A 17,702-nucleotide genomic window follows, 5' to 3' on the forward strand; every position below is an offset into this window, starting at 1 on the left:
AGATCACGGGTGAAGAGACAATGCCCTCAGATTTTTGCGATTTAAAGATGTTATGGACAGGCGTGTCGCTCACCAACAGGCGCACGACTTGCCCGTCCTATTTGCTATCCTAAGGAATTTTTAATAATTCTATTACGTCAACTTCAAACAAAATTAATTAATTTCTTGTAATGAAGACATGAAAAATTAGTTCTTCATACTGACTGTACATACGTACTTAATATAAAAAAAAGTGCTTGGTAATGAGATAATTAAGTAATTAAAATTTATTAATAACCTGTTTTTAGTATGTTTTTATTCACTTTAAATTATTGTAAATAAAAGTGGCATATTATACAATTAAGGATGAATATCAAATCTATAAGAGCTACAGCCTATACCGTCCATGATATCTGTAAGGAACCTGAGTCGTCTATAAAGGTCTATGCCTTATTTTAGGACCTTATCAACCAAAAGTATAAACGGTGTAAGGTTGTGTTTTGCCAGCCAAAAGCAATTCGGTATTTTGACAAATCGGTAGCATGGAGATGTGGAAATAACGAAGTATTACAGGTCAACGCTGTTGTAGTCTAATGGTAAGACCTCAATCTGAGCTTTTCGGTGAAGAAAAACATCGAAACCTGCACATCGAAGAAAGTTCACAACCCTGGGAAACGTTTGAAGTCTCCAACCCGTTGGGCCAGCGTGGCGGACTATGGCCTAAACCCTCGCCTGAGAGGAGACCCCTGCCCAACAGTGGGATATATAAACTGGTTGATATTGATAGGTTGCAAAACCACAGCTCTTCATCATCGGAAACAGTATATAAATCACAAACAGTGTGTTAATATTTGGTATTGAATTGTTTGTAATCTCTCAAAGTTTTACTGTGGACGCTGGTTGACCACTGAAGCGTAACTACTAAATGATCTAGAATTGCAATGGCAATAGGTCTAAAAAACGTGACGAATATTCAGTACCAACGCTTGAATTGACTTCATACTTTCCGAATGTGGTGTATTGGAACACCTCTATAGTTTGTTCTGTATTCTCTATGTTAACTTAACGTAATGTCATTCTTGTCATCCACACTGAGACGTGTCTTGTAATTTAAGCGTTAAGTTGTGTTCTGTCCGAATAAACAGTCTTTTTATAAAGTGAACAAGTAAATATTTAATTCCGTTGCCGCCTCCCCCACCCATTCGTCCACCACAACCACTGTTGCGTCCTAAAAAGCTGAATATTTTTGCGAACAATGGATATTTCAATTATATTAAAAATCCAATTCTCGGTAGGTATAGTGGCACATGTCTATGTTATTTGCCTTATCAATTATCAGTGGAAATATGTGGTTCTACGAAAAATTATCATGATTATCAGGAACATAGAAGCGTGATAATAAAGAACACGAATTGGTAAAATCATTGTTTTTGATATGTCGCCTAACGTCTAGACCTTATAGAAGTCTTTGTGAAATATTATAATTTACATGTTCTATTTACTTTTCATTAGAGTCACTTCACATCACGGTGATAATGGAATACAAATATATACAGATGACATACAGATGTTGCTTTTTTTTGTTTAAAACGTTGAGATTATATTTATTTTTTTACTGCTCATAATGGAATTAATTTAATTGTAATTATTAAGTATCGTTTTTTCTGAAGCATACGTGTATGTTTTATAGTTTTGTTGAGTGTTCTTAAACATTGTTATGGCATTACTACAATTTAATAATTTTATAATAAATTTAATAGAAGTAAAACTTTTCGTCCTTCGAAACATGCTAAGGCTAATTTATATTGCAGCAGAACAGAATGGAAGCGAATTTGTAACGATATTGATAAGGCTTCCATTCCGTTCCGCCGCAATATATGTAAATAGAGCGTACGGCGTCTAATTGGCCATACTGCCAGGTCTTAGATTGTAATTTTTCTTCAGTAGTTTAATTATCTGATATTTTTAGCGGGAAATCGTTATATCTTTACGATGGCCATTTTGGAACCATACCTAACTTGAAAAAAAAAACCTTTTCTTTTAAAACTTTATATTGTCTATGGTAATTTTAGAAATATTTAATAAAGCACGCATTTTAGAATAGGCGGGAAAGTTTTAAGTTTATAATTCATGAAAAACGCCCGGAACTGGCGAATCGTAAAGGTGTCGTATTTCATCATGATAATGCCAAGCCACATACATATTTACGAAGCCGTTAAAACTATTGCAATTAGGTTGGCTAGCTCATCCACGGTTTTCGCCCGACAAAACCCTTTCAGATTTTTATTCGTTTCGGTCTTTTTACAAAATTCATCAAAACGATACTTTTAGAAATAAAGATAGGAGTTTTTATGACAAGGAATTCTAAAATTATCCGAAATATTGTAGACCGACATGGCCTGTATGTAAATGTATAATCTCATCATATCTCTCATTTATAATTTGATACCGCACGGATTTTTTGGCCAACCCAATATTCATAATAAGAATTTTTTTTTTAACCTTGGATTAATGTGTATTTATTATTAGTAAGTATAAGTATATTTAATATATCGTTATCTAATTTTCTATTACATAAATTATTATGTAAGTTTTTAATTTTTTTTTAATTTATACAATACATTTTTATTTGTAAATTGGAACACTACATCTCCCGCTCCAATTAGCTTTCCTCTACCTCAAAGGTTGTCTGGAAGAGATCGCTCTCAGCGATAAGACCGCCTTTGCCCGCATTAGTTTTAAGTTGTTTGTGTACTTTTCTAGTTCTTGTGTGTGAGCAATAGATAGATAGCTATCTATCTAACTATCTAATCTTTGTAAAATGTTTTGTTTAGTAGCAGTAGAGCTCCTTGTGAAAGAGTTCGCTGTAATACTGCGTTCCAATTGAAATGTAAGGGTGCTGGTAAAATACAGGCACATGGGACTTGTCAACTTATGTCTCAGCGTGACAGGCGCAGTGGCAGTGTCCCTCAAATATTTGCGATTTAAAGCTCTTAGTGACACTGCAACTGCTATGGACAAGCGTGTCGCTTAACACCAGGCGCACGACTTGTCCATCTCGTCACTTGGTATCATAAAAGAAAAAGGATTTATTGTTAGTGAAAGGAACTGGCTCCTGAAGGTTTATTTTCCATAAAACAAACTGTGGATACTCTAAAAAAGCACACGTATCAGGTTACGCATAAAGTATTTATTGTTATACACCATATTTGTGAATTCTGCAGGATGCACTTTGTGGGACTCGACAATTCGATTATAATACTTATTAGATTACGAGGAATACCTACGCTATAAAATTCTAAGACGTGAAATATAAATACTTACTTAAGTAGGCCACGTCCTTGATGTACCTATTGATTTTCTACATAAATCGAGATATGGCAACGATATCTAACTAAACATATACATAGGGAGTCGTGTAAATAATAATTGTTTCTATTCATTTATTTATATTCATGTTACAAATAGATACCTTATATACTAATATACCCAACAATTAGAATAAAACACTAATTATCAATAAAATTATTTACACGTATTGTGTGCGACGTGTGACGCAAGGTGAGTGTCCGGTAGCCGGTAATGACGTGTACAGCCACACGAATTACCTGGTCTAAATCTATAGAATTCCCCGTACTATGTACTCATGTAGTACTCTAAAGCAATGGAATTTACTCCGGAGACTACCCAGAATACCCAGACTGAAACCAATTTAGAAAAAGTAATTTCCCAAATTTGTCTTACCGGGAATCGGACCCCGGACCTCCTCATCCCTCGCCCTCAAACCCAAGATGGCCTAGTTGTGATTTTCGCAGAACGTTTCGTTGTATAAGGCGACGACGTGACCCCTCCCACGTAGTGTTGTTTACTATACGTAGTTAGTCACTTTAAATTTCAAGGCCGAGACAATTGTGACGCAAAATTCCTTAGTAAATAGAAAGGCTTAGAAATGTAAAATAAATTAAATTTTATTTTAAATTTATGTACGTAAGCTGAAAACTTTAGAAATCAAATAGTGCGAACGACGTAATTTTCCGGTATATATGCGAAAATGTTTTACATCAGTAAATTATGAACGGAAATTTCCTATTGATCATGATTCGGACACTTTGCGATTAAATCGCATGGTGCATGTTTTTTATCAATACTGAGATAAAAATAATATTGGTGATTGTAGGTACGGTTTAGTGCGTCTGAAGCAGTACCGCATACACCGTCACATGTACGAGCGGTCTTCCGTTTACCCTTGCCTACGGTATCCTGTACAAATCCGTCAAGGATGCCAAAATACACTCAATATTTTCCAAAAAAAACAGCCTAGAACGTGAACTCTGAACGCTTGACCGTATATCTACCTCCTCTGTGTATGTTTCAATATGTAAATTAACTAAGTGTCGTATTCTAGAACTCTACTCAATGCTCAAGTCAGGATTGCAATTGAAACACAAGCACTGGAAATACGAACCTAATGGCAGGGACTTGAGTATGATTTCGAGTGCTTTAAACCATACTCAAATCCTGACTTGAGCATTGAGTAGAGTTCTAGAATACAACCCTTAGTGTCCCTTACTCAAGGACCTCAACAACACTCTACGTCTCACAAACTCATTTCCTAATTAATAATGGACTTTCTTATTTCTCTAAAACACAAATCGATTTGTCACATTTAAATCTTTACTTATCGCACTGTTAATACAATAGTGAATTAACTCAAAAAGAGGACTTTCTCAGAATCGATGAAAAACTAAGTGCTCACAACCCGCAAAAAAATAATTATAATTTATATGTTATAGTTTATTATAGACACGTAAACTATTTCTCAAATATATTTAAAAATAAAATGGAAAAAATAATTTCATTTTTTTAATAAGGATTATTTTAATTAAATTTTTATTGAATTGATATTCAATTATTTTTTGTGAAATGACTCCACTAGTTTGTTATAATTATTAATACAAAGATCGAACACTCAGAAAAAATTCCTTCGATCCGGTCGGATTCTTTTGGCCAGAACTAGCTCCCATAAAGTGTGTCTCATTTTGAGTTAAGTAGATATCTTTTGATTATTTCTTACAATATTCTAACGACGGTTGTTTTGACGTGTAGAGAATTAAACTTTACGTTCAGTAATGATATAATATTAAATTTCACATATTTCGAGTTACAACACTATTGTAATAGCAGTGCGATATGTCGACAAGCCGAGCAATTGGAAGTTGTCTTCCTAAGTAGATAATAAGTAGAGCAGTAGGTGAATTATTCTTGGCGTTAAGTATGATGGATCATGTAATACATGTGGTGCAAAGACTATACACACCTTTCTTTTAATTCCCTGGATTATGTGTACCAGAGCAAGAAAATTAAAAATACTACCCAGATTTCCCCGACCAGAATCAATTTAGAAAATTTCTTTCCGCCGCCCACAATACAAACCGCTGGACCATCGAGATCGTCAGATGTTGGGTATTTCGACTATCTTATTATTATTGGTAAACTTATTACTTTTTATTTTGTTAATAAACACGTAAGATACAATAAATGCTTAAATACTATAAAGTAAAACTAGGATTTTCAAATTCCCCGCGGTCTTATTATTATTGATATCAAAGAAAAGATGAAGTAAGAAGTAAGAGTAAATCAAAGTAAGAAGACGGTCTCTAACGAGATGGAGTGTCTACAATAAAACCAAGCAACAACGGCCTCATAGATTATTGTGAATTTGGCATCGGAAATAACGCACACACTCAACAACCCACACTAAGAAAACCCTGTGTCGCGGGTGCCATGGACACACATATAGACAACTACAAATTACATCCAAACTCACGAGAGAAATAAATCTAGGCCACACAAATATTTCTCCCGGCCCGGGAATCGAACCTGCGACCTCTGCATGGTAACCGTTCGGCCACGAAAGCAGTCAAAGAAATGCAGGAAAGAAACAGCAACAGTTTGAATCAGTATTCCGCCCCTCTCAGTCATGAGCGGAGATTCATTCATTCTTCTCAAGTCATTGACTTACAAATAAATGGACGACGGGTCTAATACAAAAACCACGAAAAAAATGTCCCAAATCAACCTATTCGAAATTTAAATTGTCATGTCATCGCAGTATCGCGCTGTCAGTAGAACAAAATGAAGACTAAAGCGGAGTTTGGCGCTCTGTATACGATTTTAGCGCCTTACAAGTGCGGACACTTTTTAGCGCGGACCCGACGTCCATATAATTGTAAGTCAATGTCTCAAGTAATACACATTCATTCGGTACGTTTGTAAGTCTAATACTTATTTTGTACACATCAACTTTCATACAATCTGTTTTTTTTTATAAATAAATTCATTATCTATGATTATTATTAAGATTACATATACATATGTAGACCCAAAAATACTTTCGCCTGATATCAAGAAATTATTGTATCGCATTTTGTTCTATATTTTTGAGGTGTAATTAGCAATTACTTTTGGGAAATGAGACTTTTTTCGGATCTAAATCAAGCATATTTGTTTTTTCAAACAAACCAATTAACGTTTCAGGCCCTTTACAGATTTCGTGGTCACCGCTGACATGACGCGTAAACGCGATTAGATCCGATATAGTTTCTTTTCCTAACTGTAATAATCACGAAAACCTAAGAAGTCGATAGCAAGTACTTTACTTTACTTTACTATTTAAAAGAAAAATTTTGTAATTGTAAATATAAACTATTTCATTTTAATTATAATTGTCAGCAGTGAATGCCCGTGTGTCAAGGTGGAAACTAAAAAGCCGCACGTAGCATTGAGGCTCCATCCTTTTCATTATCATTAGATTCCACTATATTTCCGAAACCGTACCTTTATTAACCTCTTGTATTGGAAATGTGCTTATGAATAAATGTCTTATTATTATTTATTGCCTATTTATTTTTAATAATTCCGTATTTTAATCTATTATCCACTGTCTGTTTATTATTTCAGATTTACGTAAATATACTCTGGTCTATTACAATCTCTCACCTCATCATGAAGACCGACTACGGATAGATTATTGTTCAGTTACAAAATTTAATTACTCATTTGTGACGTAGTACATGCCATCTAACATTCTGAAATCGTTAAATCACGTAGTCAACACGTGTTCTCTACAACACGTCAGGAAAATATTCGTATCTTGTAACGGTCTTGGACAACATGATGAAAGGTTTCTGCCAAGTAATGTTGGCAATATTTAGTTCCACTATTCTAAAATGATCTCTGACAGTTGTGTGTACCTTTTTACAACGTAGAGCCTGTCGTACCACGGAGGGTTAACGTAACAATCGCAGTAAAACTGTCGATTGTAGGGATACGGAACTATTCGTCTTGACACTACTATGGTTAAACGGTAAATCTCCTATATCCACCTAAGATCATCAGAAACTGGCCATGTTACGATACGTCCAATTAGTGTCCACTTAGCAATGTCTTTGATAAAAAATATATAGGTACTAAACAAAAACACCACGTACAGCGAACATAACGTATACGAAAAAAATATGTATTATATGTAACAATGACGCACATACCTATAATATGGTTGTTCGTAAAATACTAACAATCTGGCAGAACATTACTATTTTTTATAATTACTAACATCATAAACAGCAAATTCTGTTCCATGACTTTTAATAATTCATCATAATATTTTGCTTTCGTACAAAAATAAAAATATTTAAATAGATGCCTCTCAATGGTGATAACACTGTACGTTAAGAAAAGAAAGTGGGGGTCGTCGGGGAGGACGCTTGCACGTTTCAACTTACTGCCAAATATAGATCTAAAAAGTGTCAGATAGTACAACAAAAAGTTAATGTCCGTGTATCACAATTAACCGTGACTATGACCTGTAAAGACCTCGAAACGTTGGTTTGTTTGAAAAAACAAATATACGCGATTTAAATCAGCAAAAAAAATTATGAAATTTCTTATAAAAACTTAAAAGTTTATTTTTAGTAAATTTATTACATTTTGTACTAAGTCACGGAACAAAAGTTGTTGTCTATGGCGTTAGTAATAATATCGTCAGTGTTTTGTAGGAAGGGCGAAAACGCCATTTTGAAATTGTTTTCAGGGAGCATGTTTTAGGTTTTATCGACTGTTTTAAAATATTTATGTCTTATATTAAACTCAATTAAAACCAATTGGTTTTAAAGTAGGAAGTAATTAATTATTTCAAATAGTCTTCAAAATGTAAAACATGCCGTTGAAATTTTTTTTCAAAATGGCGCATTCGCCCTTCCTTCAAAACACCGGCGATATAGTCCTGCGGGGTTGTTAGTATTTTACAAATAACCCTGTATACATAAAGTGCAAAAAGGTGTGAACACAAACAACTGGTATCATGATAAAAAATAACTTAAACTAAAATTTTTTTAGTCGCGCGATGATATTAAATTTAGAGAATTTTTATTGTTGTTAATATTGTTTACTTTCATCACAAAACATCAATTGTTGGTAGCAGGGATCACAGCCAACATAACCCCTGGTATTTGCCACCCTATATACTTCGATCAGACGAAACATGGTCACAGCTTTTATTACAAAACCACAGTAATAGTTTACTTAAAACATAGCCATCAATTCGTTCCTCTCATCAATGCGCGATCGATGTCGATGAAAACGACACAACTAGAAAAGTTAAGGACCTAATACGAACGACCTTTTACGAAAATACTTTGCCCAAAATGATTACCAAATGTCAATTAGAATAGTTAAAAGAGGAAATTGTATCTCGTGGAAAGACCTCTAATTTATTTATAGAACAATATTGTGTATTTAAAGAAAAAAAATTTTGAACGTATTCCCCGATTAGGCCGGGCGCCCATTGGTTGGACGGCACGGTTGGGAATTTTCTAGCGACGAATAGTACAAGTAGGTACCTTATTGTTATGACATTGTAGTTAAAATTTCGATGATAATGGTCGTAGCTACAAAAACAAAATATATATGATGTGAGATACCGCGCCGGCTACCTCCGGAATGCGATGGCTGCCTTCAGGATTCTTCGGCAGGCTTCCCTAAGTTGTTCACCCATTATCTTCTCCTTCTTGTAATATAAGTGACTGTTTTCTTCTTCAGCAAGATTTTAAAATACTATTACTCGTAATAAACCAACTTGCTACGTTACGACTGATCTGAAGAAAGGCTAGCGAGAACAAAAAATATCTATATAATATGTTCGGCATACCAAAAGGATGCCGCGGCATAATTGCCGTCAGTGTTCGCTTGCATGCAGGAATGCCAAAGGATTCTTTGCCATCTTGTCAGTAGGCGATGAACCTTACAACCTGTACTATCAGCAAAATCGATACGTTTGCGTACAGGCAACGGCGGTGAGAACCGGTCAATTGCAGTATGCAGTTTACAAATATTTAGCATATCATATTTTTATTATAAACCAAACAATTCTATGAAAAGGGTTTCACAATGAAAAGGGTCAACAAAATAAGGAACGGGGCATATGTCCACTTGCAAATAAAACATGCTGATAGTACCTAAATGTTGCCTAAGAAGACTCTCCTAGAACGCACGGCGGATCAGTTAGGTATTTCGTAGTATGATATTATTTCAAATATTATGGCAGGTATGTAGACAACTTTGTTTAAGAAAATGAATTCGCTATCTTTTTCTAAGCTCCTTCAAAATTTATAAAAACGCTCTACGGTCTTTTAACAATTAACAAATAATGGCGTCTTTTGTATGAAAATTTGGGGCCGTGCTATTTTGGAAACTTATTCAAATTGTATAACTTAGTCAAAATTTAACTTACTAAAACAAAACTTAATAAAAATTATATAACTTAGTCAAACTGACAAACCACGCCCCAATATATACGTTTTTATATCGTGTCTATGGAATGTAATTGAGTTTCATTAGTTCATACCTTAGATTAGACTATAGTAACCATTTTTTTCCATCCTCTAAGATTCATACACAAAATCTGTTTGATGGCTGTCCGCTAAGTGGGTCACGGATATAAAAAAGAATTAGAAAACATACTACTGAAGTCTCAGTAAAATTAAAATGATAAAATTTTGATCTAACTAACATCAAAAACAAGATCAAACTGTTTACATTTTAGAGTAAAATCGTCGTGATGAACTTTTCTCGAATGTTCTATAGATAGTGCAAAGTTTCCTAGCGATCACTACGACCCCATCCATTGCAAATATTTTCCAACATTGATGAGACACCTCAAGCTATTTTAGACTATAATATTAATGCATTAAAAGTATTCATGTAGTTTAAATTGAAAAAACAGTGTGTTACCGTCGCGTAAGTTCATGTTTTGGTTTAATATATCCTGTAATGTGGCGAAGTCGTAAATCTGTTATGCTCTACATAACTTTTACGGCTTTGTTTTATATTTGCAAAAGTACAAACAACTACATAAGTACTATTGCTATATCTTTACAAGTTGTAATTAAAGACCAAATGTTGTTCGTATTGATGTTTAGAATGAGCGTCCAAGTTGTTAACACATCGTATACGTAACACGCATAAATTCTGATTATGGACTTCTTCAAGTAGAATTTCTTTTCGGAACCGCAAACGAAAACATTTTAACGAATTATAATTATATATCATTTGTAATATTAAGTTTATTGAATAGCACGATGTTTTTCTACATAGATCTCCAAACTTTTTGTGGTGAGCCAAAAACCCACTTAGGCAAGATAAAAAAATTTTAACACCTGGTGGGCGACACAAAAAAGAATTAAAAACACGTATTTTTTTATTTTAACTAAAAACAAAAAATCACAGAGGAAAATATTGTATATATATGTAGTGTAGTTTATATAGACAATACAGGTTTTTTTTTTTTTCATAATGTGATAGCACTCCCTGGACAGCACCAACGCCGCCCCAAATGCTACCGCCCTCTCTCTTCTCTCTTCAACGCCCACTGGGGGGCAGTAGGGACCACTTTGGGAAACTATGTTTAACTGCCTTGACATTTATTATTTTTTGTGAAATTAGTCCACTAGTTTGTTAAAATTATTAATACAAAGATCGAACACTAAGAAAAAAATCCTTCAATCTGGCTGGATTCGGACCAGCGCCTTCATTATACCGTGCCTGATGATGATATATATGCTAATTTATTTTTTTAAAGCCTATACTATCCCTCTCCTCTCTCCACACATCTATGCCACTGAGGTCCAGTCCTTCAGGTGCGCGTCTAGCTCGTCTCTCCATCGACGGTTTGGCCTGCCGCGTGGTCGTTTTCTATCTTTGGGGATCTATCTGCGGTGGCCTTCGCCCGCTACTCGTCTGACATGCGGCAGAAGTGAGTCCCATTTTCGTTTATTGGCTTGTTACGCTAAATAGCAATTGTTAATAGACGTGCATTTAAATTATGAAATAAAACAGATGACTTGAAATAAAAGAACACATTTAAGTTAAAGCAATAAAATTTTATTGTAATTTTATATAGGTACTTAAAAAGTCGTCAGATCGGACACTGCAAATTTCATGCGACATACAAAAAGTTAAGACGTTTATACACTGACAATACTAACGATTAGCTAAATTTTATATTAAATATTTGATACTCCAAGTATATTGTACCCTTAGATTAATAGTGTTATCTAAGATTGTACCATTTGGTATCATGTAACATTAAAAAATTGTAAATAGTAGGCAGTTCGATTTTTTAATTGATAAAAACAGGAACATCTTATATGTAACATGATAGATAGGTACAGATGATAAATAACTTCATTCGTCACTCTTGATTTTATGACGTTTGTCTATAGTAACGACAGGTACAATCGCTATGGCATTTCCATAGAAAACTGTCAAATTAACACACGATTACTATAGTTACAGCCATGAAGTTATACGGAAATAGATTATGGTAAAGTGTTCCTCAGGATATGCCACAAAATTTAGAATAGTGTTAATAAACTCTTTCGATGACATTTCACATCTTATTAATACTATAAATATGCTACTTACAAACCATTTTTCTTCAGTTTAACTGACTCATATACTCTATTATAATAATAAAGCTGGTCCGATTACAGTCGTTATAAATACGTAGTTCTAACTAACATCACATAAAATCATGCAAAATGTAACAAAAAACATACATAGCTTACGTTTTTTTTTTTGTTTTAGATACCCCGTACATTTTATTAATTTAAAGCATAGAAATAGTTTCGTATTAATCATTTTTCCTTTCCGTCGCGGTTTCAAGGAATTTTAAAATCATTTAAAGTAGTTTATGATTTCTACTCAAGTAGGTATAATGTATCAGAATTATAGACATATCGAATGTAAAACAAATTAAAAATAAATCAATGAACAACTATGACGAAAGTGAAGTCTGACAGTGGAAAATCCCCATAACTACCAGTGTCGTATTGAATACAATTTTCAATAACGTCAATTTTCACTATAATTATATGCTCTACAACAATGTATAAAAAGGTATCAGTAATATTATTAATGTCAATTCGAACACGATTATTATTATCAAACAAGTCTTCTTTTTAGAAAATCCAAAAAAAAACAGGTTAGTAAAATTTTTGGAATTTCTTACGAGGTACCATGTCATTTAAGTGGTGTTCAAAACACTGTAACAACATAAATATGAACTCAAAATAATGACTCTCCGATAAAATAAATAACACCACAACAAAACTTATAAATAACAAATCACAGAACCATCTCAAACTGCCACAAAACTAAACGCTAAGGTATTTATTACCGCCGGGATGCTCTCGATCATAAACAAATTATTAAAGAACCCATGCTACGGTGTATACAACCCGGGGAAACAATATGGCTTCTTAAACTAAACGCAGTCTTAAATACATTCAACAGCCAGCCTAGTTACAACCTAATACTGACAACCTTTCAAGATGACTCCGATCTAAACAAAAGAATATAGATAGATAGGTGTACAGATAACGAACATGCAACAGTTAATGAAGCTTATTGAAATGTCATCTAACACTATTGCATTGAATCGATGTAACTTCAAACGTGATTAATAGGTTCCCACAGGCGGTTACGAGTTAGCAAATTCAAAAGTCTACTCAACTCGGGTCACTATCGCAACATATCACAGATAGCGCGTCGGCAGGACGCGGCGCAGGGCCGGCGCCGTTACAGGTAGGGCACGCAGGCTCCGCAGCGCGAGCTGCGCTCGGGGGACTCGGCGCGCGCCCTGCACAAGAGCACGGGTTAACTCAGGAACAGCGCTCGTCGCGCCGCGAGTCCGACCGTCCCAGCGCTCGCTTCAATTTCTCCACCAACCTGCTGTGGAATTTGTCCTGCGACGGTGCCTGCTTAGGACTAGCCGAACCCTTCGGGCTGTCGAGCCCCACGCGCAGTGAGGCCCTCGACGGTGGCGCACGGCAGTACGACAGCGATCGCATCGCCGGCACCGAGCGATGGGGGCTCAACGGTACGCGAGGCGACATCGTCGGACCCTCTGAACGCGACTCCGATACCTTCCGCACACGCCGGCCGGGGCCAGCCTTTTCTTGCCCTTCGGAACTGCGCCGCGAGTTGTAAATATCCCAGTCGTTCTTCACCACAGGCATCATGAACGCCATCTCGGCGGCGGCGGCGGTTGCTCTTCGGTCTGAACGTTTTTAGTGATGCACTGCTTGCGCTGCAGCGAGAAAGTATCGCCGTGTAGCGGAAGGCGGCTTGCCGATCGATAGACGAGGAGCACTGTTTGTTTTCACTGTCTTTGCTTTTTACGGAAATTTTGTTTTTCCGATTTGAAAGTTAGGTATAAATATTGATTTTCTAAAAGTAAACGAAGCACCGAGGGAGGAAATGCTTTACTTCAATGTCAAGAGCGATGTCTGATTTCGATCAGATGTTAACCCCAAGACGTATTGCAGTGGAATGAGGTGAATCGTGAAAATACACACTGATATAAGGAAAATATTGGCGCCACTGTCGCAGTGGCTGAAATTGGTAGCACAGTTTACCTCTTGTTGTTTATCTAAATTATTTGAAAACTACATGAGATTACTATAAAAGGCGGGTATATATATATATATATATTATTTGATAAACTATCAGTTAGTATAAAAGATAAATACCGCAATTTACCACGAGAACAGTAACTAGTCATCGCTACTCCACAATAGATGGCGCTAAACAAAACACACTTATTATATTCGACCATAGATGGCGGTAACTTCAACGCTTCAATTTAAAATGACATCTCCTGGGCATTTGTAGAACTGCATTCCCTGCTCATCGACAACATAGTACTGTCAGTGATAGTTCTTATGTGTGATACGTTTTCTTCATAGATGTAGTATGGTTTTCTTTCCATCATGGATGCTCAAATTTCAGCTTGGTTCAAATCTTTGAATTGGTTGTTGTTTGTAAATTGTTTCAGTCCTGGTTTGTTTTCTTTTTTCACCTGATTTTTTAAAAATAAATAGACTTGCTCAAGACGTCTACCTTGCCCTGAAGCAAAGATAGGGTCCTCGCCCAAGAAGATTCAGTCGCACCTTAAACATACTCGGATTGTACGATCTTGGAAACACAAACGCAGAGAAGGATTAACATTCCTGGGCTGAATATATAATAAGAGATCACGAAAAGCGCTTAGTGCCTATGCCTGAAAGGAATATCGACCAAGTAGGCATGATATTCCGTTGTACGTCTGGATGTCCGATGGAAAAATGAAATGAGCTGATGAAGATCATGTGCATCTCCGAGTTATACTCTATAGAACAAAACCGTTTATGATCAACAATCATAAAACTCTCAATAAAAAAATAACACCAAATAAAAATAACAATTTTATTCATTCATAGCAAGCGTAGACAGATCTAGTAATATTAGTAAGATTGTATTCTGCATGAAATAACACGAACAAGGAATCAACTTTACATAACAAGCTACGGACAACAAAGAGATAAGAACGCACGCTACACATCTTTCACAAGACAATAATTCTATTACTGAATTATCTCTCTTCACTATTTACATGCAAAGAATGTATAGCTATTCTGCGTCAAAGAACAATTAACAATCAATATACAATACATAGCAGTTAAACGTCCAATATAAGAACAATCGTGTACAATAATTATTCGCGTGTTAATTGTGACTAATTTTTAAATAATTACGAAATATTCAATAGTTAATTCAGCAATTTAAGCAACTTGACCCATATCAATCCACCACTGGATATGGGTCTCCCCTAAACAGGGCTTGGAATATCGGTATCGGTTGTTGAAGTACTACCGGTCAGTGGCGAGGCGTTCATATAACTTGATTCCCACCGGCTTGCCTAAAATTTTCCGCATACCTATTACAAGTGGCAGCGCGCATACCTCACCACTTAAAAAACATCACTATTAAAGTGGTCACCAAATAAGAGGTCAAATTTGACACTTATTATCGTGAGGCGAATGCGATGTGGACTAATCATGTCGGTAATCACAATAAACGATTTTCACGAGAAATCGATTCAAAATTTTAAAAGTTTGTGATTGTTTAAATTATTTTTCGATTCATTGTTGTTTAGGAGGTCTAAAAAGCCAAATCGTGCAATTCTGTTAAAAGCAATTCATTTACAGAATTCCTTGCAATTCAGTCGTAAAAATGTCCCACATTCCGATGAATTGCATCCATTTCTTAAATCCATTCATAAATGGTTTATTACGAAAATTTAATGTAAATAAGTATGTTCATCGATAAAACAACTATATAAAAAGATTAAATTACCAAAAACCCAAGGATTTATTAGGAGGATGAGTATGGGGCTCTTTTAAATTTGATAAATTATAAATTTATTTGCAATAGGTGTGGTCAGAGATGTAATCTACATAATTTTTTAAAATACACCTATTTTTATACATTTTCGTTTTAATATTTAATAAGATAATATTTTTTTCCGATAAATCGAAGTGACTCGGTGAAATTCGGTGATTAATTGTTACAACACTATTATTTAAGAAAAAATAGCTGGAAAACGTAACTGTTTTCAGGACGTTTCGGAGTAACTCAAAATTGTATTTTATTTTGGAATTCGTGCGAAAATAGTACCTACTTCAAATTTGTTTTGTCGTATTATATAATATTTCAATAAAATTTATGTATTTTTAAACTCAATTATGCTAAATGTTTGTGTATTGTTTCGTTGATCTCATTCAAAGTTACACACTATCGTCTTCGTTAGCTGCCAAATATGGCCTCTTATTTGGTGACGACCAACATGTCCGTTTTTTCCATTCGATAGTCGGATCCGATACTCTGATCCGACTACCGGAAGGCGCTTGTACCATATAATTGTATGAACACTCAATACACGTCCCATCCGATTATCGGATCGGATGTGACGTGGCGTCTGAGTCGGAAATAGCGTCCGATTTTATTACCGATCCGATTGTCTGAAGCCGCGCTCTATGTACTTTTGCGGGAAGACGAAATACACGTCTGATTCTTCCCTCCGATTTGCAGCGTTGCCAATACAAATTATTCAAAATCCTCAAAAATCAAGGTAATGAATTTGGGGAGGGCAAAGGTCATATTTACCACATATAATAATATTTATTTATTATATTATTATTCTTACGCGTAAATATATATCAAATAATTACGAAAGTCAAAATATGCCCATCTATTACCTAAACGTTTTGCTATAATTAGAAATAAACTCAACAAGTTGAATTAAGTTTAAACCTTAATATTTAAGCTTGACGAGTGGCAAGTTGTGGTGTTAAGGTCTATATTTACATATCCGGACCGTGCCCAGAACGTGGACGGGTTGTGCTTCGTCAGGGGCTCAAAAAAATATCGTTGCGTTTATTTTGTATGAACTCGTTCACACATGTCCGTGTCCGGGTCGGCGCCGGGACGAGCCCGCAGTTCATACAAACTAGCACGCCCCGTCCACGTCCCGGGCACGGCCCTGATGTGTGTGGATAGTCCTTTAAAATACCTACTGCTCGGCTTTGTTCGGCAACAGCTGTATTCTTTTTTCACACCGGGGACATTTAAGAGCCAGGCTCTTGTCGGTGACTGATAATAGTAGTAATTTTACAATTCAAGAGAAAGTGATTCTAATTCTACTGGATAATTTTATACATATAATCGGTTTGCTAATAATTCCATACAAATGTTGCTATATAAGCAGCGCGTGTGCGATGTTGAAAAAATATAAAAATAAATTATATATAATTAAATATATAGATAAAATAAAATTGCGAGGGCATTTTCCCCACATAGCGTGATCCAAACAAAATTCCCTAACGAGTTGTTGAGTTGTAATTCCCTGTATTTGGGGAATTCCCCATAAATTGGCAACACTACAGTTAGTTCAGAAATAGTCTGACGAAAGAATCGGACGCGAATCGGACGTGTATTAAGTGAATCCGATCCGATAGTCGGCTCCGACCATCAGACAAAAAATCGGATGTGTATTACCACACTAAACGCGTAATAACTTCTCCCGATGCATCTGAACCAATCAACGCGAGGTAAGCCGGCGGATCGACGAGCTCTATTTCATTCATGAAATCTACCGCGCTCCCATCAAAATATACGCACACATTCGCAAAAATCCGCTTAATAACATTTATAGGAATGGCGGCCGAGAAGCCAGAATAATTCGAGTTATTGTAGAATAGCATTCACTTAAAATTATAAATCTTATTCCAACATATTATAGTTTAATTCGTTTCAAAATCCTGTTGCCGTATGTAATTTTTCTT

The 17,702-nt window shown here is 35.4% G+C and overlaps 1 protein-coding gene across 1 annotated transcript; it reads right to left on the reverse strand.

Moving 5' to 3' along the window:
- Positions 1-12,051: 12,051 nt before the first annotated feature.
- Positions 12,052-13,817, reverse strand: LOC113238133. Its single transcript, XM_026474870.1, has 2 exons — positions 13,267-13,817; positions 12,052-13,177 (listed from the first exon to the last, which is right to left on the reverse strand). The coding sequence occupies exons 1-2, from the start codon at positions 13,566-13,568 to the stop codon at positions 13,117-13,119; spliced, it is 363 nt and encodes a 120-aa protein (XP_026330655.1). The 5' UTR covers positions 13,569-13,817; the 3' UTR covers positions 12,052-13,116.
- Between the last annotated feature and the right edge of the window lie 3,885 nt (positions 13,818-17,702).

The sequence above is a fragment of the Hyposmocoma kahamanoa genome, unplaced genomic scaffold (genome assembly GCF_003589595.1).
Source record: "Hyposmocoma kahamanoa isolate Upper Pololo Valley unplaced genomic scaffold, ASM358959v1 95, whole genome shotgun sequence".
Taxonomy (NCBI): domain Eukaryota; kingdom Metazoa; phylum Arthropoda; class Insecta; order Lepidoptera; family Cosmopterigidae; genus Hyposmocoma; species Hyposmocoma kahamanoa.